This window comes from Vulpes lagopus, chromosome 2 (genome assembly GCF_018345385.1).
Source record: "Vulpes lagopus strain Blue_001 chromosome 2, ASM1834538v1, whole genome shotgun sequence".
In the NCBI taxonomy this organism is placed as follows: Eukaryota; Metazoa; Chordata; class Mammalia; order Carnivora; family Canidae; genus Vulpes; species Vulpes lagopus.
The window spans coordinates 166,212,264-166,238,441 of record NC_054825.1 but is presented as its reverse complement, the minus strand read 5'-3'; the positions used below and the strand labels follow the sequence as shown (position 1 = coordinate 166,238,441).

At 51.2% G+C, this 26,178-nt stretch overlaps 1 protein-coding gene across 1 annotated transcript; it reads right to left on the bottom strand.

The window, feature by feature from the left end:
- NOVA2 (NOVA alternative splicing regulator 2) lies at positions 1 to 24,932 on the bottom strand. Its single transcript, XM_041746355.1, has 4 exons — positions 24,682 to 24,932; positions 15,696 to 15,839; positions 10,366 to 10,532; positions 1 to 1,433 (listed from the first exon to the last, which is right to left on the bottom strand). The coding sequence occupies exons 1-4, from the start codon at positions 24,764 to 24,766 to the stop codon at positions 351 to 353; spliced, it is 1,479 nt and encodes a 492-aa protein (XP_041602289.1). The 5' UTR covers positions 24,767 to 24,932; the 3' UTR covers positions 1 to 350.
- Between the last annotated feature and the right edge of the window lie 1,246 nt (positions 24,933 to 26,178).

The window sequence follows — 26,178 nt, the reverse complement described above, 5'->3', positions numbered from 1 at the left end:
TAACGCTTTGTTTTCTATTAAAATCAACAAAATGCAATATATACAGATATCACACAGACCCGGGCCCTTGGGAGAGGAGGGTCAGGCCCCAGTCAAGCATAGGGAGGAAGGAAGAAGGAGTCAGTTCAGAGCTGGGGAGGGAGCTTCTGGGCCCCATCCCCAGCCATCACTCAATCCTGCCTATGACTACCAGAAGGGGGGGTGCAGTCAGGCCTACCCAGCCCCATCCCACGAGGAGCAGGACAACACCCGAGCTGAGGTCAGGAGTGGGGGTTGGGGGGCGGGGGAGGGGAGGAGAAGGAAGAGGAGGAGGAGGGGCAGGAGGAGGGTGGGAGCACACACCACAGGCCTCATCCCACTTTCTGGGGGTTTGAGGCCCTCACTCCCTGCTCGTAGGTGACCCGCTGGCTGATGAGGTATTGAGCGGCTTGCGTGGCCGCAGGGCTGCCCGTGATGGTGACCCGCCGGTTCCGCGTGCCCGGCAGGAACTCTCCCTTCTTGGAGATCTGGATGCGGGCGCCTGTCAGCTCCTGGTACTCCACCAACGTCTTGCCCCCTTTGCCCAGGATGGCCCCCACCAGGTTCTCAGGCACCGCAATCTCCACCAGCTCCTTGGCACTCTCGGCGGCCAGCTTCTCCGCCGTCAGGAAGCCCCCGGCCGCCCCGGCTGCGGCTGCGGCGGCCACCAGCGGGCCACCCCCGCCGCCCGCCCCGCCGCCCGCCCCGGCCCCGAGGTAGCCGTTGGCGGCGGCGGCCAAGGCGAAGGAGCCCAGGGCCCCGGGGGGCGGCGGCGGCGGCGGGGCGGCCCCTCCGGCGGGCCCGGCCCCGGCCTCCCCCGCGTAGGACGCCAGGAGGTTGGCGGCGGCGGCGGCGGCGGGGTTGGCACCAGCGGCCACGGCGGCCAGGACCCCGGAGGCCGCGGCCGAGTTGAGGCCCAGGCCGAGGGAGTTGGTGTTGTAGCCGTAACTGGCCAGCGTGTTAAGCGCCGTGCTGATGGCCAGCAGGTCGGTGCCCGAGAAGGCGGGCAGGGCGGCGGGGAAGGCGCCCACGCCCGCCAGCCCCGCGGGGCCCAGCAGGCCCGAGGCGGCGGCGGCCGAGGCGGCGGCGGCGGCGGGCAGCACGTCGGCGGGGCTGGCGTACGGTGAGCCGGTGGGGTTGGAGTTGGCCACGGGGCCAGCCACGTTGGCGTAGCTGATGTTGAGGCAGCTGCTGCTCTGGGGGTCTTCCTGTACCTTCTGCACGATGGCGCTCACGGCCTTGTGCACCTGCTCCGGTTCGCCGCTGACGGTCACCACTCGCTCCTGAAGGTTGATACCCTCTGGCTTCTGCGACAGCTGCACCCAGGCACCCGACTGTTCCATCACGGCTTTCACTGTGGCGCCCCCCTTGCCGATGATCAGGCCCGCGGTGCTGTTGGGGACGATCAGCTTGGCCTGCGTGTGGAGCGAGAGGGAGGGTCTTTAGGATGGAGGGTGGAGAACAGCAACAGTAGGCTAGAGCTTGTTTTCCTAACCACCCCCCTCCCAAATGCGTCCCAAATCAGGCCTGCTGTGCCCCCTGATATGCACTGGTATGGTCCTACTGCTTGTTAAAAAATAGTGAAATACATCCACTTTGGTTGGTTAAAAAGAAAAAAAAAAAGAGCTAGTACTCCAAGTCCTCTCAGTAGACTCAGCCACCCTGTCCCATGCCTCTGGGACTTCTGGGACCTCCCCTGCCCTCCAGTACAGTGGGTGCTCCCAGCTTGCACTGGTGCTTATGCTCTCTAGACCTTTATTTTTTTATTTTTTAAGATTTTATTTATTTATTCATGATAGACCTAGAGAGAGAAACAGAGAGGCAGAGACACAGGCAGAGGGAGAAGCAGGCTACATGCCAGGAGCCCAACGCAGGACTCGATCCCGGGACCCCAGGATCACGCCATGGGTCAAAGGCAGGTGCTAAACCGCTGAGCCACCCAGGGATCCCCCCACCTTCTAGATCTTTAAACACTCTGACTCCCAGCCCCGGAGAAGCAGTCATTAAGTCTAACTTTACAGATAAGCCACCTGAGGCCCATGAGATGAAGGGACTCGCCCCAAGACTACCCAGGTTGTGGAGGGGCTGAAATCCAGACTCCTGGATTCCTGTTCCATCCTGTTACCTACCCTATGGCCAGGTCACCTCACTTTAACCTCTTTTTGTTATGGGCCAAATTGTTGCCCTCCCCATTTGGATGTTGAAGTCCTTTTTTTTTTTTTTAAAGATTTTATTTATTTATTCATGAGAGAGAGAGAGAGGCAGAAACACAGGCAGAGGGAGAAACAGCCCCCCCCCCACCGTGGGGAGCCCCATGTGGACTCTTAATCCCAGGACTCTGGGATCATGCTCTGAGCCAAAGGCAGATGCTCAACCGCTGAGCAACTAGGTGTTCCCAGAGGTTGAAGTCCTAACCCCTCAGTACCTCTGGATATGTCTGTATTTGGAGAGAGGGTCTTTAGAGAGGCAATTAAAGTTAAGTGAGGTTATTGGGGTGGGCCCCGATCCAATATGACTGGTGTTCTCATAAGAAGAAAAGATTAGGACATAGGCACACACAGAGGAAAGACGGTGTGAGAACAGAGAGGACGACCATCTCCAAGCCCAGGAGAGAAGTCTTGGAAGAAACCAACACTGTCCCAGATCTCAGACTTCTAGCCTCAGGAACTGTGAGAAAATGAATTTCTGTTACTTAAGCCACCCCGTCTGCGTTACTTTGTTATGGCTGCCCTAGCAATCTAAATACTGTTGTCCTATCTGTAAAATGAAGATAAAGAAACCTTATATCTAGGGCAGCAGGGAGACAATTGGGCACTTAAATACAGTGGTTCCCTTCTCGAGCAGGACAGAAAGGCCCATCCTTTGCTGCTGCAAATCCCATCAGTCTTAATTCTGGGTGCGGGGGATGGGGGTGGTTAGATTTCAAAACCAAAAGTCTCCTTTCACATATCTAAGAGCACTTATACACATCAATTCCTCTTTCTATGTCCTCTCAGACCTGTGGGTTCCACCCCCTGAGGCTCTCACCCCTGCCTCTCCTTTTTGCCTCTGAGCCAGACCCCAGGGGTGTTTGGGAAATTTGAGGGAGCAGTTTCGGTGTCAAGACGATGACTAGTGGCAGATATGGGCATGCGGTGGGCAGGGCCTTAGATGTTGGGCAGGGCCTTAGATGTTTGCACCCCACAAGGTGGGAGTCAGTTCTTCACAACCATGAAGCAACAAACCATCCAGGTACCGTTTGACTTTTAAATGACTCCCTGGACATTCATGTTGGTGAAAAGTCTATTTATAAATCTCAGAGCCCAGGAAGGGGCACCTGAGTGGCTCAGTGGTTGAGTGTCTGCCTTCGCTCAGGGCATGATCCCCAGGTCCTGTGATTGAGTCCCGCGTTCGGTTCCCCGCAGGGAGCCTGGTTCTCCTCTGCCTGTGTCTCTGCCTCTCTCTCTCTTTGTGTCTCTCATGAATAAATAAATATTTTAATAGTATAAATTATTATTATTTTAAAGATTTTATCCATTTTAATGTTCATTATTTAAAAAACCATGACAACAGTAGTAATGCCACGTGTCTTATTTACGTCTCTGATATGACACCCTGGATCACTGTGTTTGTCACTGTCTCTCCTACTCAGGCTATGCTAGGTGTAATGAAATAGCAGCTGACTATTTCATTACTTCTACTGTACAATTGGCTGAACATTTACATATTAAAATTCATCTCGTCTTATAACAAATCACCTTCCTTCCATTTCTCCTTTATGTAAAAAAGTCTTACGGGATAAAGAAAATGTACATGCGTACAAGCGGAATATTCCTTGGCAATCAATTTAAATGAACAAAGTACTGATCCAGGCTACAACATAGATGAACCTAGAAAACACGCTGTGTGAATGAAGCCAGACACAAAAGACCACATATTGTATGATTCCATTTATATGGATGTTCAGAACAGGGAAATCTATAGAGACAGAAATTAGATTAGTGGTGGCTTAGGGCTGGGGGGTGGTGCTGAGCTGTGGGGATTGAGTAGTTATAGCTAAGGGGATCAAGATTTCTTTCTGAGGAAATGAAACGTTCTAAAATTGATTGTGGGGATGGATGCACAATTCTGAATATTATAGGAACTTTGAACTGCATGCTTTCAATGAGTGAATTGTATGTATGTGAATTAATATCTCAATAAAACTGTTAAAAATCTTATAGATTTATAGATTTAGATAGGTTATATATCTACATTAAATGCATTTTCCATGAACTGAAATAAGTATGCATGTGTGTGTATAATTTCAGAGTTGAGCAGACCGGGAAAATATTTGTAGGGGAAAGAGGACATCAAGTTTGACAAGGCTGAGAACCACTGATCTGCTTGCTCTGTTTTTTCTTGATCTGACTTCAGTTCTTTCCTCTCCCCCTCCTTCTTGCTGACTCTGTGGCAGGCATAGTAGACTCCCTGCTGTTCCTCCAAGTTGCAAGCTTGATCCAGACTCAGGGCCTTTGCACCTGCTATTCCCTTGTTTAGAATCCTCTGTCCCAGAAAAGGAGGCTCACCTCTCTCATCATTCAGGTCTTTGCACAAATGCACCTCCTCAGAGGCTTTACCACCCCAATGATCAAAGCTTGTTTATTTGCTTATTTTATATCCCTGGCACAGACACCTCCACACTTGCATCCAACCTCTAACCTCACATCTCTAAAATGATGTAGAATGGACACTTCAAACTTAAAATCCAAAGTGGAACTCATCTGCTCAAATGTGTTTCTACCACGGTCTTCCTCATTTCAGTACGTGGAATATGCATCTTTTCACTTCTCAGGCTCAAGACTTAGGAGTCCTCTCTTTCCCTTCCACTAAACATCCAATCAGAAATTCTGTTGCCTCTACCTTCAAAATATATAGTTGGGATCCCTGGGTGGCTCAGCCATTTAGCGCCTGCCTTCGGCCCAGGGCGTGATCCTGGAGTCCCAGGATCCAGTCTCGCATCAGGCTCCCTGCATGGAGCCTGCTTCTCCCTCTGCCTGTGTCTCTGCCTCTGTGTGTGTGTGTGTGTGTGTGTGTGTGTGTGTGTCTAAGGAATAAATAAATAAAATCTTTAAAAAAATTTATATATATAGTACATGGGGTGCCTGGCTGGCTCAATCAGCGGGGTGTGTGATTTGATCTCAGGGTTGTAAGTACAAGCCCCATAATGGGTGTAGAGATTACTTTAAGAAAATAAAATCTTGGGGTGCCTGGGTGGCTCAGTGGTCGAGCACCTGTCTTTGGCTCAGCTAGTGATCCCGGAGTCCTGGGATCGAATCCTATATCAGGCTCCTGGTGGGGAGCCTGCCTCTCCCTCTGCCTATGTCTCTGTCTCTCTCTCAGTGTCTCTCTCATGAATAAAGAAATAAAATCTTAAAAAGAGAAAATAAAATCTTAAAAAATATACATAGTAGACTATTCTAGATTAAAAGAGACTAATGAAGTATAACAACCCAATGCAATGCATGAATATTGACTGAATCTTGGATAAAGAAATACTTTCTAGATATAAGAGATACTTTGGGACAATGTGAATATGAACTTTTTATTAACTAATAGCATGGAACTGGTGTTAATTTTTGTAGGTGTGATAACAGTAGCATAACAACATAGGACACGTCCTTAGTCTTGGGAGATGCATGCTGCAGAACTTAGGGTGAAGAGTCATGAGATTTATACTTATTTTCAAATGGATCAGCAAAAACAAAGAAACAGACAACCCAACAAACAAACAAACAAATAAAGCCAACCAGCGCATGTGTGTTAAGAGATACAGCAAATGTTAATGATTGGTGAATCTAAGTGTGGTGTATAAGGAGTTCATTGTATTATTCTTAAACATTTTCAGAATAAAAAGTTAGGAGAAAAAAATGTCCCAGGACTCTTTCTCTCTTTTCCTGCTTTATTTTTCTTCATAGCACTTTTCACTCTCTGACATTTACTTATTCACTTGCTTGTTTTCGGTCTCCCCAGGAAAGAATGTAAGATCCACAAGGACAGAGATTTTTGTCTGTATTGTTTACAACTGGGTTCTTGGTGCCTAGGGGAATGCCTGGTATGCATTCAGCAAAGAGTATGTGAATGAATGGATGGATGAAAGAAGGAACAGTGGGATATGCCTACAGGGCCAAGCAGGAATGGGACTGGATGGAGATGACCAGGTGTTTCTCATCTGGTTTTGTTGTTGGTGGTGTGTATATGTATGTGTAGGCAGGGAGGTAGGGTGCTGTGCATTTGGGTACACAGCCTGATCTGAGTTTTGTAGATTAATTGGACATTCTGACTTGTAAAATGAGAAGCACCCTAGGTTTTAAATATTGGCTACCTCTTCAAAAGGTCTATGAACTACTGTGTAGTAGCCAGACCAATGGTTTGCAGTTTGTGCACATATATCCCCGAAAAACCGCCTTGGACTCTGGAAGCACTTGTTCAGGTTTGAAATCCTGGCTCCACCACTAATGCTGGACAAGGGACCTAACCTTTTTGAGCGTCTGCCTTTTATCACCTATAAAATGGGGACATTTTTTTGTCCTCCACAGAATTATTATGAAGCCTAACTGAGATCATTCACGAAATGATGAGCTTGATTCAAGGGCTACTGACCCTTAGTTATATTTCTGTTTAGCCCTTATGGGCATATCATCATCCATTTCATCATCCATTTATTCAAACAGGCAACATTTGCTGAGTACCTACTATGTGCTAAGCATAGGGTGTCATGTGAGTGTGCAGGTAATATGTGCTCATAGGAGATACTTAATAAATGGTTGTTGTCATTGTTACCCTTGTGGGAAGACCTGGATTTAAATCTCACATCTGTGGTATGGTCGCTTTGCAAAATAGTCTGATAGTTCTTCAAGAAGTTAGACGTATTATCTGACCCAATTCCATCCATAGGTATATACTCCAAAGAACTCAAAACCATACACACACATGTTTATAGCAGCATTCTTCATAATAGCTAAAAAGTAGAAACAATCCAAATGACTATCAGCTGAGAGACAAAATGTGATATATCCATACAGTGGAATATTATTTGGCCATAAAAAGGAATGACGTTTTGACATCTGTTACAATAATTAATCTTGAAAACAATATGCTAAGGGAAAGAAGCCAGACACAAAAGGCCATGTATTATGTCATTTGATTTATATAAAACATCCAGAATAGGCAAATCCATAAACACCAAAAGTAGGTTAGTGATTGGAAGGGACACGGAGGGGAAGCTGGGAGAATTGACAGTGACTGCCAAAGGGTATGGGGCTTCTTTTTGGAGTGGTGAAAACGTTTTGGAATTACAGTAGGTGATCAATGCACAACTTTGTGAATATACTAAACACCCTAAATGGTATACTTTAAAATGGTGAACTGTAAAGTACATTAATTATATCTCGATTTATATTTTCAAAAAAATCACCAGAGAAAAGTCTGACAAGAGGAGAGAACAGAATGCACAAAACCAGACCTAAGAGTCAAGAGGTATTTAGTATGATACAGCATTTCAGAGGGAAAAAGGATGAAGTAACCATTCACCAAGGAATGGTAAGAGCAAATGCCTTCACCTTTCTGTGCCTCGTTTCCTCTCCTCCAACACGATGTAACCACAGCTACTCCATACAGCTATTGGGAATACTCAATGTGCCTGGCACAGGGGAAGCCCTCAGAAAATGGTTAACTGTCTTCGTGATAGGCCCGGGTGGTAGAACCACAGTATCTTAGAGAGATCGCAGGTGGAGTTTCATAGAATCCTGGAGTGCCAGGATATCAGAACAGTACAGTGTTAGAATAATGTACATTGAGAATCTTGAAATCACAGAGCCATAGAACTGTATGAGTTTTAGGGCCAGAAAGGCCTCAGAGAACATCTGTCCCCATGATAGGGAAGTCTGAAGAGACATTCAAATAGTGCTAGTATAATAATAATTATACAGCTAACAGTGCTTCCATTTGCCAGACACTTTTGTAAATGCTTTCAAATAGTCACTTACTTAATCTCTACAAGAACCCTACAAGAATAGCCAGGCGCTATTATTATCACATTTTATGGCTTGGAAAACAAAGGCAAGAGAGGTTGAGTAACTTGCTCAAGGTCATACAGATATTAAGTAATAAAGCCAGGATCTGATCGCAGTCCAGAATCTGTGTTCAGATTCCCAAGATTTCACCCCAGAAATTCTGATTCAGTGGCTCTGGGCTGGGATTCAGGAATCTGCATTCTAAGCTACCTAGATGATTCAGATACCAGTCAGGGCTGAGAACCACTGGTTTAGCCCAGAGGTGGCAAACTGGTGGTCCTCAGGCCACAGGCAGCCCACAGTCCGCCCATAGGCAGCCCACAACCACATAGTGTTTTTAAGACTGAGCCAACCTTTAAAAAAATCAGCTGATTTCAAATATTTCTGGTTTCTTCTGAAAAATTTGTAAGATGTGGCAACACTTTGTCCACATTCCCAAAGGGCAAGAATTGAGTCGAGTTGAGTAGCAGCTGCCCCCTTTAGGGATGCATTATATCTCTCTGATGAGGCCAGAGTCCTCAATTCTTTATGTTCCCTTGCTGAATCTCGGAGGCATTTCAATTTATAATCCCTGATTTGGCCCAGCTTCCACACTGTAAAGAAAGGAAACTGAGGCTTACAGGAGAGAAAGGAACCCAGAGTAACACAGCAAGTCCAAAGTAGAAAAAGACACCTGTCCCCTGACTTAAAAATCCCAAAATAATATCAGCCGCTAACATTTTTTTGAGAACTTTCTATGTACTAGGCATACATGCTAAGTGCTTTTCAAACATCAGTGAACGTTGATCACTGCCCTTCGCTAGGTACCATAATGAATCTCATTCTGCAGATGAGAATAATGAGGCATGGAGAAATGAAGTCACTTGTCCAAGGTCGCACAGGTAAGAAGTTATCAGAATAAGATTCAACTCAACATCTGACTCCAGAGCCTGAGCCTTCAGCCATTATCTCTTTCATTCTTTAGAGCCCCCTAAGTAATAAATAAGGAGAGATAAAATCCTGGTTCTAAAATGTTTCAATTCCACTATCTCAGAGTTCCTGTGGATTAGGGGGTGGGGTGGAAGTATGAGGCGCAGATGGTGCTGACCCCATTTTCCCTGCAACATGTGCAAACTCTTCATGAACTCTGAGCCCTTTGTAGCCGCGACCAAGGCGGAGGGAAGAGGCAATATCCTGGCCACCCTGTGAAGTGTGTAAACTGTGGCCTGCTGGTGGGAAGGGATTCGGGAGAGACCTGGCACAGCCGCTTCAGCACCAAGGACAGCAGCCGCGCTCCAAGCTCCAAGCCCGAAGTCTTTTTGGGAATGATCGATCCGCTTGGCAGCATTCTTCCAGGGCTTTCCGCCCACCTTTCCCCAGGAACCTGGAGGAACTCTGGCCCGTGGTTTCTCCCATCTCAGGGTAGTAAGAATCCCCAAGAATTCCAGATTCCTTTTACCAAGGGTTTCTCTCTCTCTAGTCTTTGCTCCCAGACAGACGTTAAGGAAGCCTCACTGGTGGCCTGTCCTCCTGCCAGGGGCTCTGGTCCCTCTTATCGTGTGTGCAAGTACATGGGAGTGGGGTAGCGGAGAGAAAACAGGGAGTGTGCGCAGTTCCTCTGCCCTCCACCTCCTACCCATTCCGGGCCACGCTGCCAGGGGCTTTGCAGCAAGCCCACCTGCCCGGTGAGCACCGTGGTCATGGCAACCAGAGAGGCCGGGGTTCTGATTGGTCCGCTCCCTGCCACGCCCCTACGCCACCGCTTCCCTGTAACTGAGGCAACCAAGAGGCTCTGCCTTCCCCTCCTCCTTCCATCCCTCCTAGAGAGGGCTGTGTAGGAGAGGGACCAGCCCCCTCTCTCGCTAGCAAAACATCATTTCTCCAAAATAGCGGCTACTCCCTATAATAATTAATGGAGAGAGGGAGTCTGAGGCCATTTCTCAACTCTTCTGGAAGTGGATGGGCTGTCACTGAAGTCACTTCCGGTGAGAACAGGAAGTGGGAGGCAGGTTGCTCTGGGAGACAATGGGATGAGGTGGAAGGAAGGAGAGGGTCTAGAGAACCCCAGGAAGGAGGAACTGGGGGTGGGGGAGGTCAGGTCCGGGACAAAATCTCCCAGACTTTCACTCTCTCTCTGAATCAAGCCCACTCCAAGAGGTTTGGGTCCCTAGGGTGACTCCCTAATAATTCGACTGACTACTACCATGTATTTGATTGACAAACGTCCTATCAGCATTATCTTATTCAACTCCCACAGTAATCTAGTGATATGGGAGAAGTGTCTTCTCCTGAACCTCACCGGTTTTACAGAAACCCAGTCTTTGTCCCTGCTGACCTGCTTGGCTCTGTCAGGGTTCATCGTGGTTTGGGGTTGAAGGATGTTGACCACCTCAGGCTTGGTCATTGCTTGTGGGATTTCTCGGACCTTCTCAGCAATAAAGCTGTGCACAGCATTCAAGGCCTCTGCTGTGCCCTGTACCAGGCATACTCGTTCTGTGGTTCCTGTTGAGCAAGGGAGAGAGAGGGCACCCTCATCAAACAGGAATGGGAAGATTCCTGGGAGACAGGCCCCATTTAATGAAAAGGGAAAACCTAGTTCCAGACCAGAAAGTGGACCTGACTGGCCCAGGTCACATGGTAAGCCCAGAGAAACTGGCATGGGCTTCCAGGCCATGATGGGTAGCTGGGAAAGTGAGTGGAATGCCTGTTTTATAATCTGCACTTCATGTCCCTCCCTCAAAACAACCCCAGGGGATGGAAGAATGATGCTTAAGTGCTTTGCGATGCCCACAGCAGCTCTGGGCAGGGGAGACAGGGCTCAGCTGCCTCTTCCCAGTCCATGCTGGCTCCCGGTTGCTCTGGCAACCATTCACTCACTCCCCCCCCCCAACCCTAGAAGCCGAGAGCTCAGGCCTGCAACCGTTGCCACAGTAACTGGAACCCCCTTATCGGTCTGGCTGGCCGGGTCCTCAGCCCACCCCCAGGGGGACGAGGGACGAAGCCTCGTTGCCGTGGCAACCCCTGAAAGCCTGCAGCGAAGGCCTCTGGGCTTTTGGAGAGGATGGGGAAGGGCTGGGGGATGGGGGAGACAGAAGAGAGGCCAGAGTGCCCGCCTGGACCCACCAGATGGAGGGGGGAAGGGGAGGGGCAAGGGTGTGGACAGGAGAGAGCAGAGGCAACTCTACTGTGGGTAGGAAGGGTAGGGACTCAGGGATGGGGAAAGGAGGGTGGGGTGGATGCCTTTGCTGGAGATTGTCTAGATTTTGGCTGTGGTTCTAACCTAGGCATCCTTACTGTGTGTGTGTGTTTATGTGTGTGTGTGTGTATACTTGAGGTAGGGAGGCAGACGAGAAGCCAACTCTGGATGGTGTTGGGATATATGTGTGTGGGACAAGGACTCTGGGCAACACTCTGACCAGTACGAATGTATCTGTGAGACTGTTTGGGTGAGTGGTGTGTGTGTGTGTGTGTGTGTGTGTGTGCGCGCGCGCGCATGCATGTGCGTACATGCATGTGTATACCTGGGCAGGACTAGCTAAATTATCCTTATTTGTGTATGTGTATAAGAGAAAGAGTGGGAGAGCTTGAGATATCAACAGTGTGACATAGTGAATCCAGTGCACTCTTGCGTATGGGAAAGAATTTGGGTGTCACTGTGATGTCCAAGGTTATGGATACTATTTGCCAGACTGAGCTGCTTGTACAGGAGAGTTTAAGAGAAAGAAACAAAGAATCTCATGAAGCAGCACTGAGGCTGTATGATGAATGTATATCACTTTGAGACTGGATGTCAGTGTGAGTGTTGGCAGGAAAGAGACAACCAGACAACCAGACACCTTTAGGTGTTCAAAAGACTCTTTGGAATGACTGGTGTGTGGTACATGTGTATATGTGCATAAACCTGTGTATAGAAGACAGATGGACAAGACTGTATGACTGGTACGTGTCAATGTGATAAAGACAGAGAGAGATCGACAGGCAGACTCAAGTGTCAGCATGTAAGACCGGGTGACTGATGTGTGTATGTATGTGTGTGCCTGTGTGTGTGTGTGTGTCTGGGTGTGTGCATTTTAGCTGTACAAAGACGGCTCTATTGTGACCAGTAGGTGTGACAGTGTGCATGCCTGGGTGAGCTGGGCATGTTTGGTGTGTGGAGTGAGTGTCTGTCTCTCTCTGGGTGGGACTCTGCCTACAGGACCACTTAGCTCCCTGGCTCTTGAGTGTGTGCCAGGCTCCATGTGCCTGAGCGTCTGGGACATTTGGGGGTGAAGGTCCAGTCTCCTGTGGGTGTTCTAGTACAGCATGATGTTGCTACAAGTCTAACCTCTCACTTGCCATCTCTCAGCCTGGCATGCCAGTCTCACCATGTGCCTGGGTGTCACTGTCTTGGGTCACTGGTGTAAGTTGACATCCCCCATCTCCTCTGGGCTGCTGTTCCTCACTTATTCCCCCCAACCCCAGAACAATGGACTGGTCTGAGCCAAGGGTGAGTCAGCGTGCAGGCTGCCTCCGTCTGGGTGTAAATAGGAAAGGGTGTGGGTCAGGGTGGGAACTCGGGGTTGGGGGGGCAGGGAAGCCCTAGGGAGAGCCTGGCTGAAGTGGCTCTGCACTCCCATTTCTGCGAGGCTCCCTTCCAGCTCAGGGAGTCTGTGACTTCCCACCCTTTGTAGTTCTTAAGTGGGCTCCCCAAGGGCTTTCAGGGGCTCAGTTAACCCTCAAAAGAATGTCCAATAATGATAGCTGGTGCTTACAAAATACCAAGTGTTAGGCAATATTCTAAGCACTTTGTATATATTTGTGCACTTAATGTATGAGGTAGGCAATATTACTATTCTTGATTTACTGCTAAAGACACTGAGGCACAGAGAAGGTTTGGGATTTGTCCAAGTTCACTCAGCCAATAGTGAAAGTTCAGGTTCGAACGCAGGTGTCTGGCTTTAGAGTTTGGACTTTTAAACACAGTGCTCACCCTGGGCTAAATTTGGGGTGGCTGGAGTGTGTGTGTGTTTGTATATATGTTGGGAGGAAGGCATAAGACAACTCCATTTTTTGCTACTGTATTTTTGATAGTAAAAAAGAATATACATGGATTTATTAAGTAATCACTTAAGATTTTGTACTTTACGGCAATATCGTTATAAATCAATACGTTTTTAAAAAGTATGTGTTTCTGTGTTTTTCCTCTGGGGACAGCTTCAGGCAAATGCTCAAAATCAGAAGGTGTTTTAGAATCACTAAGGTGTCTGGGTGGATATACGGAAGTCTGTGTGACTTTGGGCAGATACCTGCTTCTTTCTGGGTCTAAGTTTCTCCATGTATGATCTGGAAGGATAGAGTCTGGGGCTTGGAGTTTCCTGTACCAAGGAGGGGACACCCTTTGTGCTTTGCCCCTCCCTTGGGGTTAAGGGTCAGGTAGGTTTTTGTTTCATGTAGTAGACACAAATGCAGTGTGTGTGGGTGCGTGTGTGTCCATCTGTCTGTGTGTTTCACCATTGTCATTTCTCATATGTTCTGTATGCTTCAGTCACAATGAACAAACTACCCCACCAGCCTTTGAACATGCTACTTCATCTTCCTAGAGTACGCTTCCCTGCTTTTATCTAGTTCACTCTTACTTATTGTTCTGGGCCCCTCCTCCAGGAAGCCCTCCCTGACCTTTCTAGGCTGGGTCAGGAGCCCCATCTGGGCTGCCACCATCCTCTGGGCTTCCCGTCCTAGCCCTGACCACACTAGGTCATTGATGGTGTTCAGTCTGTCTTCCCTACTGGGCTGTGAGATCTGGGAGGGCTTAAGGGGGGATAGTTCAGTCACTGCTATGTCCTCATCTCTGTCCATAGAAGAGGTACTCAGAGAATGTAGCTTGAATAAATGAATGAAAGGGTGTTAGCCAGGAGCAGAGGGAAATACACTCTTTGTTTCAAGCATTTCTTGAAACATTTCTTCATTTCTTATGTTCCTGTGGGTCCTAGGAAGTCCTAGGGGGCAGGACTAGGACACAGGGGGCCGTGTCCTGCATCTTTGAGTCAGGAGCCGGCACAAGCCATATGATCTGGAAATTCCATGTCAGCAGTTGGGGGTGGAGGTGGATGCATGTCCTGGTGTTGGGGAGAGATGCTGGATCACGTTGCTTGTTTGAATAGTATTTGGCCCAAGAAAGCCAATGACTGTCCCATTCTCTGGGGTTCTCAGCTGCCTGGCCTTTGGGGTGTGTCACTGAGTTGGGAGGAGATGATGTGTCTCATGTCACAGAATGTGATCCAGGGATAAGGAACCAAGTATCCTCAGATAAATGCCCCCAAGCAGAGGTCTTATCCATATCTGTGGCCGAAGGGGGCATGTGGGTGAAACTGGGCCAGGGTGGAAGAGAAAAGGGGGGTTGGGTGGGGTGCCTGGTTCCCTGGACAGTTCTCTAAACCTCTTGCCAAAGCTGCTTAGTGAGATGGGAGGCAGGGCGGGTGAAGGGAGGAGGGAGAGAGAGAGAGAGAGAATATGAATGTGTTCTGACCCTGGACTCTAGCTCTGGTATTTGACCTAAAAAATCCAAGGGGATTAAGGATGAACTAGAATCAGCTCTGGACCAAAGATGCAATTCTGGGGGCCCTCCCTGGAGGACATCTCTAGATGCTGAAGCTCAGGCATTGGTCTTGGGAGGGAGTAGTGGAGGGGTGACAGATATGCAAGGGGCAATAGAGGGAAAGGAGGGGCCTTGGAGATGTTATGGTTGTGGGGAGAGAAAGTGAGAGCTGGAGGGGAGGCAGAAGAGGGGCTGGGTTTGGAGAAAGGAAAGAAAAGGCTCGTGGGGCCTGAGACTGGGAAGGAAGCATGAAGGAAGGGATGGGTGAGTCAAGGCAGGAAGAAATAAGGGGCGATCCAGCAGATGGTTGAGGGGGTGTTACTCAATATTGGTTGACTGACCAGAGAAAGAAAAGCATGGGATTATGAGAGGTGAGGGGTAAGGAAAATATGGGGCGAGGCATGGGAAGACAAGAAGCAGGGGGCGGGGAGGAGAGGGAGGGGGAGAGGTGGAAAAGTAGAGATGGACAAGACAGATTGATGGGAGCGAGAGGTGGGGAGTATATCCAAACAGAATCAGAGACAGAAGCAAAAAGAAGAACAGGAGGAGCCAGAGAGAGGCGGATGGGAATGGAGACTCAGGGAGCAAGAGCTGGGAAAGTCAGAAACAGAATGAGAGAGACATAGGAAGAACGACACAGAGAAAACCAGGGAGCCTCAAACTGGGCAAGATGGGGTAACAGAAATCCAAAGGGAAAGAGCTGGGGGGGAAGAAGTGCGCGTGTGGGGGGGGACTGTGCAACACGGCTGGCTGTCCCCCCAACCCCAAGGGACGCCCTGACACCTGCCTCCCTGCCCACCCCCCTCCAGCAACTCCAACTGACCCAAAGGGGCAGGTGTGTGGGAAGGGGCACATCTGCCAGCACATCATGCAAATGAGCTCATGAATATGCAGCAGGCCCATTGTCTGGCCCTGCCCCCACCCCCATCTGCTCAGGCCCGGCCTCTGGGGCTGAGGGCAGCTCTGTCCCCTTAGGAGGAGGGGAGGCCCCCCCATCACCACGACTGTCCAAAGGGCAGCCCTTCCCCCTTATCCACGGCCCAGGTGGGAGGGACAGGAGGCCAAGGGCAGAGTCCTGGGCCAGGGCTCACCCGGATAGAAGTCTTTGGACTTAGAGAGCTTGATGGTGGCTCCTGTCTCCTTCTGCAGCTGCACGATGGTCTGCCCGCCCTTGCCAATGATGGAGCCTGCCGCGTAGCTGGGGATCAGCACCTTCAGGAAGTATTCGCCTTCCTCTGCAGGGGCACAGGGGGAGGGGGGGTAGGGCAGTCAGGGGGCAGGTCTCCACCTTCAGCCTGGTGTGGGCCTAGGAAACCAGTGGCGTCACAGGAACATATAGGAGCAATGACCATGAGAATAGCAGTAGGGAAGATAATACAACTAATGATCTTCATTCATTCACTCGTTCATTCATTCATTCATTCATTCATTCATTCATTCCACGAATAGTTGCTGAGCACCTGCTGCCACACGCTTGGCACTGTTTTAGTGAAACAGCCATGAGGAAAACAGACAAACTCCCTGATTTTGCAGGCAAATGAGGCAAATAAGGCCAAGAGAGTTTCAGTGATTCAGCCAAGAGCTCACACAGCTACATTCTTCTAGAGGGGGGAGACAGACAGTATGTTTTATGTTGGATGGTGGTTAAGCTCCACAAAAACAAAAAGGGACAGGAGAAGGGACGGGGGCTTGTAGAGGCGGCAGTGTCAGATCCGGTGGCCAGGAAAGCCCTCCCCAAGAATGTGGTATTCTTTGTTTAACAAACACTTCTACAGAACCTAGTATACACTAGACTCTGTTTCAAGTACTATACAAATATCAGTTCTTTTACTTTTCACACTGATGCTATGAAAGAAGTACTTTGTAACCTGGCTTTAGATTCCCGGCTCTGGACCCTCATGACTGATTGTTGTCCAGGCTGTGGAGGTGGGAATGGAACCATGAGGCTCTGTGGAAGAGCAGGTGCAAAGGCCCTGGGGTGGGACTGGGCCAGAGTTGTCCGAGAAAAAGTGAGGTAGCCAGTGTAACTAGGGCTGAAGATGACAGGTGGAGAGTGGAAGGGGATGAGGGCTGAGAGAGATGGTGGCAGTGGTTGAGTGTTGAGGTTTGTGGGCCACGGTGAGGTCTTTGGTTTTACTCTGAGTGAAATGGGAACCAAGGGAGGGCTCTGAGCAGTGGAGAGATGGGATCTGACTTAGGTTTCCAGAAGATCCCGCTGATGCCCACAAGGTAGGAGGTGGTGGCAGTCTAACTGGTGGAGCCATCGAGGGGGCGGGGGAGGAGGGATCCGGAGGAGAATATCCAGAGATGTTCTCAACACTCAGTATGGACCCTGTACTGTGCTGAGTGCTTTGCAAGCTTGACCTCAACCATTCCCTACCCACCAATGAGGTGGGTATAACAAGCCCCATTTTTATGTGGGAGGAAACTGAGGCACAGAGTCCGTGAAGGCACCAGGCCAAGGTCAGTTGTTCAAGGGCACCAAGAAAGTCCCTGGCATGAGATCCCAATGCAATTCTGCTTCATTCTTGGCCCTCACTTGCTTAGCACCTTCCGATGAAGGCTGAAGACCAAGGTAGTCCAGGACAGTCCCCAAGACCCAGGGGTGGTGAGGTGGTGCCAGTGGTCACTTTTGGGACTGTGGCCATTCTCTGTTAGGGACTAATTTTCTTGGTCATGTGTAAAATGCTTTGTCAATGCACTCAAGGCACATGCCTAACCTTCTAACCCAACTGTTGTCCCTAACTGCTCAGAGGGTAGAAATTGTGGAATCTTCTCTGTATAAGAGCCTCTATGATTTGGCCCTGCAGTTCTTTCCAGCTTCAGGTCCTCATCTTCTTCTATAAGCATCAGACATACTTCCTCTTTGTTAAGTGTTCCCTCCTTCCATCCACCTCAGGGCCTTTGCACATTGTTTTTACTTGGAACTGTCCTCCCCCAGTGAATTCCTCTTGTCCTTCAGGTCCCCACTCGAATGTTGCTTCTTCTTGGAAGCTTTCCTTGAACTCTGGGGAGGAGATGGATCCCCTCCCGTTCATTTCATGCCTTCAGAGCAACATATCACAGACGTCCCCTGGAGCTCACCTTTGTGTCCCAGGGACTCATGCCATGTCCCAGCACATAGTGGGCATGCAATAAAAACACTGGGGAAAAGAAGGGAGGAGCCAGGCCATTCTGCTACCAAAGCTTAAGGTCTTAAACCATCCCCCAGTGGTTTTAAATTTTTTTTTCTTTTAAGCAAAGGAAACCTATTTTCAATGTCTCACATGAAACTCCACCACACAGAGCAGATAAAAGAGAAACTGTTCTGGTGAAAGTGGGGGCAGGGCGGGGGGGCCAGGAGCCCTGCCCATCTCTTCCTGATCCCTTACGATTGAAGGTTCTGGATTGATGGACTCCCTGGTGTGTTAAGGTGGGGGTATGGGGGTGAGGGGCTGGACGGGGCTTCACTGGCATGGGGAGGGGGGTCCAGAATGAAGGGGATGCCCTGAGCCCAAGGCAATCCTCTTAAACTTGCCTCATCAGACCATTAAACCTATTAGGTAATTAGCCCCCCAGAGTGCCTTCCCATCAATCATCCTGAGCCCCCTGAATTCACTTTCTTCCCTGGGCTCACAGAGGCAGCCTCTTGCCTGCTCCCACCCCTAAACCTGTCACAGAGATGCAGGACCAGTCCTCTATCCCTGAAAGGCTCAGAAAGAGGAGGAGGGTGTTCTCACAAGGACTCCATCCTCTTTTTCCTTCTTTGACTTCATTCCTTATCTTCTCTCCAGCCAAGGTCTCTTCCCCAACTTCCTCCTTGAATGTAGAAGGTATTCATCTACTCTGAAGAAAACTGGGTATGCCCCCTACCCCATTTCCTGTGCTCTCCGTCTTAGCCTTCCCCAGGAATCCCCATATGAAACAGCAGAAACAGCCATAGACTGAGTGTGAATTTTGCCAGGATGGGCCGCCTGGCCTTGGGCAAACCACCTCACCTCGTTGGGCCTCAGTATTCTCATCTGTAAAACGCGCTCCGTAATTAATTAAATGATAAACCGTAAAGTACTCAGGATGGTCTCAGGCACATGGAGGCACTTGAGGAACACTAGATGTCATTACCTCCACCATCAGCGTGATTATCACTGACGTCAAGAACACAAGCAAAGTTCTTGTCACAGCGTCTGGCCCAGGGTATGTGCTCTACAAGTGGGGAGACGAGCCTCTAAGGTCTGAGGTTTTTGTTGGGCGATGAGAGAAGAAGGGGAGACCCCCATTTCCTTTATCACATGCACCCTAAGGGATGTCCCAGGCCTTTCTCTGCTTCTTGGAAGAGGAATGAGCTCTCACTGATGGAAGCGAGACCCTGCTCCCCCTTCTCTGGACGCCCAGCATCTCTCTGACTCCCTTCCTTCTCATGCCACCTCTTGCCTTTACCCTTGATGTATGCCCTCGGTACAGTTTCCTTCCTTCTCTCCCCCTTCCCTCCCATCCTCCAGCAAACCCTTCCTGAGCACCCACTCTCTGCCAGGCTTTGTTTTAGGTGCTGATGACACAGCAGGGAGCGAGACAGTCCATTCCTTCAAGTTCAGTCACTTTTAAAATTTAAATGCATACAAAAAATAAAATAAAATAAAATTTAAATGCAACTATTTAGAGAGGACACTTAAAAACACTGCTAATAATCAGAGTTTGAAGGCTCGTTATGTTTTCCCCTCCAGGACATATGATATAAACATACCATGGTTTAAAAAAAAAAAAGTTTGTCCAGGGACTGCTTAAGCCACCTATGGGTGCTCGAAGATCCCTGTATCAGACTAGTGTAAACTGGGAGCCTCAACCTGAGGCCAGCCTCCTCAACCTGAGGCCAGCCTCCCACGGAGAACGGAGAACGACTAGGTGGGACCTCCCACCTGCACAAGCTCAGAACTCAGGGCACAAGTCCCCCCAACTGTGGCCAACAAACTGCTCTGACCCTCTTTAGAATCCTCTTCACGTCTTTCCCATTTGGGAAGCACTCCCCTCCGCCTGCTTTTAACCCTCACTCACCCATCCCTGTGTGAGTCCCACCTCCCCCAGGAAAAAGCCAGGCCTCTCTTTTCCCAGCCTGCGTGGCAGCAAGGGGAGACACGCTGAACCCAGAGCCCCCCCCCCCCCCAGACCTCACACACTCCTAGCCAGTTTGAGCAACCAAGGCTCTGCCTGTGAAAAAGTTCTTCCTTCTACTGAAGTAGAATCTAAATGCCAGAACTCTGCACCCACCTACCTCCACCCCCCACCTAGCTTTTCCCTCCGGGTTCAGGAAGCTCCCTTTACCCACGACCATGACAGAGAACTAGAGATGCCCACTTCTGCTTTCCAGATGGTTTTCATCCTGCTACAATGTCAAACACTCCTTCTTCTAGTCTTACCCTCCCTTTTGTGCCTACCTTCTTCAGCAATGCTTCTGGAGTTTCCAAAAGGCATCCAATACCCCTGTCCCCTGAAATAATGTGGACTTACCCAAGAGATTTGGGGTGCCGTGGTAAGAGTGGCACTTTTGATCAGAGAGTTGACACTAAAAGGTGGCTTTAAGTGGGGGTGGCATCTGGGTAGCTCAGTGGTTGTGCATCTGCCTTCAACTCAGCTCATGATCCCGGGGTCCTGGGATCGAGTCCCCCATCAAGTTCCCCGCAGGGACCTGCTTCTCCCTCTGCCTATGTCTTTGCCTCTCTCAGTGTGTCTCTCATGAATGAATAAATAATATCTTTTTAAAAAACATTAAAAAAATAAAGGTGGGGGGAGGTCATTCATGACAAAGGTAGAGCAGAAGGGGTGTGGTATGTGTTGTAGAGGTGACTTCGGTGTCAGGAGGTCTAGGGGGAACCAAAGTTGGGGTGTCATGTTCATGGGACCCGCTCTGATTTGCGGGTTGGGACCGGAAGTGTCGGTGTGTTCCACAGAGGTGTGAGGCAGCTGGGGTGTGATGTTGACATTGTTGCGGGAGTGTATGGGGATGTTGCCGGTAGAAGACAAGACCTGGTGGAGTGTGGCGGGAGCAGTACCGCTCAAGAGGGTGGGGACGGCAGGTGTGCAAAGCGGTCTGGTGTGAGAAATGCAGTACAACGTGCTTCGGGGACGGCATGTCGAAGGTGTGACACCGTCTTTGAGCTGTGACACTGTCTCTGAGTGAGAGAAAGGTGGCTGGGTAGGATTTCCTCGGGGGGAAGCGCTGCTGGATGGTGTGACAGGCCCCTGGTGGCATTCTCCATGGGATGGATAACAATGTAATGACAGCTCTTGTGTACTGATACGCACATGTGTGACAGTGTGACAGCCTCACATATAAAGTCTCATTTAGCCCTACACAGCAGTCTGGCGTGGTAAGTAGCAGATCTCACGGCTCCCATTTTGCAGATGAGGAGACTGAGGCTTGGAGCAGTGAAATAAGGTGCCCCAGGGTCCCACACCATGAGCACGGCAGGGAGGAGATAAACCCTAGAAGATCTCACTCTCAGGCTCTTAACCCCTGCGACACTGTCTTTATGTTAAGCAGCGAGGATAGGGGGAGCGAGGATTGGCAGCTGGTAGCTAGTTGGGGTGTGACTGGTGCGCATGTGTGTGTGTACGTGGGGAGGGAAGTTGTGGTTTCTGTACACATGGGGGTGACAGAGGTGGGAATACAGTCAGGAGTATGCCATACTAGTGGCACCTTAAGAGTTTCACTTGTATTCAAGGGAGGTGGGGGGACATCCTTTGTTACTGTCCTACAGCCAGACTAGTTGTCTCTCTGATAAGTTCCTAACCTGAGTTTCCATTCAACCTCTTTTACCCAAATCCTCCTGTGCTTTGGTGCCTTGTCTCCCTCCCAATGGTGTCTGTTGGCCACAGTGCCTGGACATCAGTTGGAATGACCCCTATCTCCTCTATCAGCCCCCCAAGAATGGCCAGGAGTGGCAGGCTGGTGCTGCAGGCAAGAGCTCAATCTGTCCTGTCTGCCACGACCTGCTGTGACACCCTAGAAGACTCCCTCCACCCCCTGAGCCTCAGCTTCCTCACCCCAAAATGGGGTTCACCACAGTGTCTACCCACATCACGAGCCAGCCTCCTGGGGTTCAAATCCCAGCTCTGCCTCTTATTTGCTGACCCACCTGGGGCAAGTTACTTAACCTCTCTGTGCGTCAGTCTGTCATCTGTTAAGAAGGGTAACATAAAAGAATTGTACGGATTCAATGATTGGTCTGTGCCAAGCATTTTTCCATAATACTTCCTGGCGCGCCACAGGCCAGAGATATTAGCCAGTATTATAATTTATTATTGTTGATTATTACATCATAGAGTGTTGGGAGAATTACATGAAATACTGCTTATAAAGCAGTGAGCAATGATATTGGTAGTGGTTATTACTACTATCGTTGTGGTTTTGAGATTTCCCCACCTGACAGATGGTGACTCTTGAGGCTCAGAAAGGGGGTGAGGTTGACCCAGCATCCCCCAGTCACGACAGTGTTATTGCAAAGAGCCCTCAATTTTGAGATGAGAGTCCTGGATCTTTGCCCAACGCTGCCTCTTGAGCGTTTCTGTAAATGGAGGACCATCCCTTTGCCTCTGCAGGCCTCAGTTTCTCCACAGGTCACCCAGAGGAGAGGTGGAAGAGCTTGCAGGAGAGGGTCCCTGGGGGCTCATCCTACTTTCCCCGCTGCCGAGGGAGGCAGGAAGCACAGTGGTTAAGCACACGAGCTCTGGAACCAGGGTTGAACAGATCCGCGTTCCACCAACTTATGAGCTGTGTGACTTTGGGCAAGTGGCTTTATTTCCCTGAGCCTGGTTTCCTCATGTGAAAAAGCAGCTCAAATCATCTCCCCCAGAGGACCGTATTAGGAAATAACCCATATCTCAGAGCCTCACTTGGAGTAGGTGCCGAGGACTCGGGCCTGACCGTCCTTGGCAGCATCGCTATTGTTAGGTTGTGCTGCTCAGAGCAGTCAGATTTGGGGCACCTCAGCCCCTTAAAAAGAAGGATGAGACACCTCCCTCCCCCCAAGCAGGGGCAGGGCTGGGCTGTCAGGTCAGGCTCAAAGACCGCCTGGGTCCCGGACTCTCTCCAGGACTGGGAATGGCAGTGGGGCAGGAAGAAGGAAGGAAGTGGCTGGGACATATTCATGTGTGTGCTGGGGGTTGGGGGGGGGCAGGAAGAAGGACAGGAAACTCCCTCCCACCCCTCCCCCAACTTCCTTTTCCTTCAATTTCTGCTGGACACCCCCTCTCAGGCAGCCAGGGGGTCCCCGATTCCGGTCCCACCTGGACAGGAGTGTGGGGGGCTGCTGGCGTGGAGGAAAGAGACTTGACTTGTGTTCCATCGAGGGGAGGAGGTGAGCGGTCCCCACCCCACCCACTACAGGGCCTGGTGGACACCGGAGCGTGCACTCTGGCCCAGGCCATCCTTCTCCCATCCGGAGGAAAAGGCCAGAGGAAGCAGATTTTGGCCAAGGTGACCGCAGGGAGGGGCCTGTCTGCTATGGGGTCTCCCTCCATCCAGGGAGTTAATAGGCTGGGTTTTGAGTCTCCGAGAATCCCTACCTCCTTCCTGAGTCCCTGGCCCGAGAGACACCCACTAGAGTTCCCAGCTCGTCTTTTATTCTTCGGTACACATACCTCCTCGGGTCACACACACAGTGAGGGGCCCTCCTGTCTCCTACGCGCACACCTTCTGTGTTGTCAAACACTCAGACCTCACACACACGCACACACACACAGAATCAGTCCCTTGTCTCTCTCACACACACAGAATCACTCCCACATCTCTAGTGTTACATACTCAACCATTTCACTCACACACCCTCCCCTTGTTATAGATATATATACACACATGCACACACACCCCTTCCCTTTTCATACCCCTTGGGTGTCATATACACACATTCTCTCTTCCCTGTCACACGGGCACCATCCTTCCTTCTCCTTGTTACACACCCTCGTGCAGTTCACCCACGGAGCCCTAACCTCTCCCCGTCACACACTCACCTTCCCTTGTCGTACACACCCCCTCTGATGTCACTGTTGCACACCTCCATGTGTCACACCCAGCCACAGCCTCTTTGGAGTCACACCCACACCCTTTCCTTGTCACATACCCTCACCAGCTTCTTCTGGTCCCACCCCACCCCAAACATGCCTGTGTCACACACACTGAACTGCCTTCCTTGATCCACACAGCCTCTCATGGCTCACACCCAGAGCCGGCCCATTCAGCTTCCCCCACACACCCCCTTGCATGTCACACACACCCTCTCACTCATGTGTCACACCGCCACAGCCCCCTCTAGGGTGACATGCACACACTTTCCCTTGTCACACATACCCCTTTGAGGGTCTCAAACACAGAGCCCAGCCTCTCATCTCACCCTGTCTCTTACACACACACACACACACACACACACACACACACCTTCTTTCCTGTCATATCCATGATCCCTAATGTCACACATCCAGGCCTTACAGGGCCCACGCGCGCAAATACACACAAACACACACACACACACCTGTCCCAGCCACACATTCTTCCACCTGGCTTTACACACCCACCCATTCCTCCATCTCACCCAACACACCCACCCAGCTTGTCCCCACGCACAATTCTCGCCCATGGCCCACTCGTGCCTCCCTCTGGGACAACCCTTGCTCAGGACATCCCCAGGGAGGGAGGCTGGGAAGCTCCGGGTCCACAGGCCTCCTCTACTCCTTCCCCTCCCCCCCCGCCAGGACACGCCAGCTCGGGAACACCCCTGCCCCGAAAGGGTCACATCACACACCCCTCAAGGACACAGAGACGCCCGCCCAGAGGGACCCACGCCCCCCATCCTTTTGCGCCCCCCAAGGACACTTACCACCCCCTCCCCCCCACCCCGTCTCATCGCAGACAAAGCTCCCAGCCCCGGGCAGCGGCGAGAGGGGGAGGGGGTCCGGCCCCCTCCCCAACGCCCCTCTCAGCTCCCCGGTCTAGGGAGGGGCGCCCTTCCCCGCCCCAGAGCCCTTGCACCTGCCACGGCGGGGGAGGAGGATGGAGAAAGGCGAGGCCCCCTGCCCGCTCCCCTACACCGAGCCGCAACCCTTTCTCACCTCCCGTGTTGCTGCGCTTGGTGCAGACCACCTCGGGGGGCGTTTCGAGGGGCCTCTTGCGGGAATCCGGGGCCTCGGGCTCCATGGGGGGGGCCTGGGGCGGCGGCTGCTGCTGCTGCGGCGGCTGCGGCGGCGGCGGCGGCGGCTGCTGTGGCGGCGGCGACGGCTGCTGGGGAGGCTGGGGTTGCGGCGGCGGCGGCGGCGGGGGCGGCGGCGGCTGCGGGGCCGCGGAGGCCGTGAAGAGGCCGTGCACCGCGCCGGCGGCCATCATCCTCATGGTCGGGGGGGGGGGGGGCGGGGGACGGGGGTGGGGGAGGGGGAGGGAAGGGGATGTGGGAGGGGGAGGGGGCGGCGGCGGCGGGATGGGGGAGGGGGAACCCCGGAGAGGGAAGGAGGGAGAGAGCTGGTTCTGGGGGGCTGACAGAGCCTGGAGAACGGATATGAGCAGGACGGGAGGGCAAGGGGGGTCCCCGATAGGGCCCGGAGAGAACTGAGGGGTGGGGTCTCTCTCAAGATCACCGAGGCCGGGGACTGGCCGCGCCACTGGCGGGGGTCGGGACCCCCTTCTTTGCTCCCCCGGTGGAGGGCCGAGCCCCCCAGACCCTGCTCGGGGCGGGGGGCCGGAGGAGCGGGACCGGAGGTGGGAGGCGGAGGCAGCCGCTAGTGGGGACCCGGGGGGCGGCGAGTGCGGGCGGCAGCGGCGGCAGGGCTGGCGGTGGCTGCTGGCCCGAGCATCTTCTTCCCGGAGGCTCCCACAGCGGCCTGGCCCCTCCCACCCGATCAAAGCCACGCCCATGCCGGTCAGGGCCGCGCCCTTCGGCGCCCCCATTGGTCTGTCCTTGAAGCCTGGACCACGCCCTCTGGGTTGACCACGCCCTTTCCCGCAGCTGGGAGATGGACCAGGCTCTCCCAGGCTCCGAGAAGGACCCAGGGCTCATTCACACCTACCCCCCCAACCTGTAACGTACGTTTATTGAGCACTTACTGTGTGCCAGGTCCAGGTCTAAATAAGCGCCTCACTAACCTTATTACGTTTAATTCCCAAAGCAACCGACTGCGTCAGGTACTCTTACTCTCCTTTCCCATTTTATGGAGAAAGAAACTAAACCTCAGAGACTTGTCGTCACTTGGTCGAGATAAGAAATCTCACTTCACATGTCTCCCACCTCTGACAGCTGAGAAGTTCCCCCCACAAATCTTTCATCCTTGCCTTGAAGAATCAACACAGGATTACTGCAAGGGCTCTGGGGATTGAGTTCAATGAATACCTCTATTAAGGGTGTAGAGCAGAGTTTAACAATCTAAATCCAGTTGGTGCTTGGGTCAATCAAGAGCACTTACAAATCACCTACTAAGTGTCAGGCACTATCCCAAACGCTGGGATACAACAGGGAACAAAACAGTCTCAGCCCTTGAAGACTAAGTATTACTACTCCTGTCATTAAGAAAACCTGATTTTCAGACAACAAAGCAGACACCCAGGAACCTGGAGTGTGG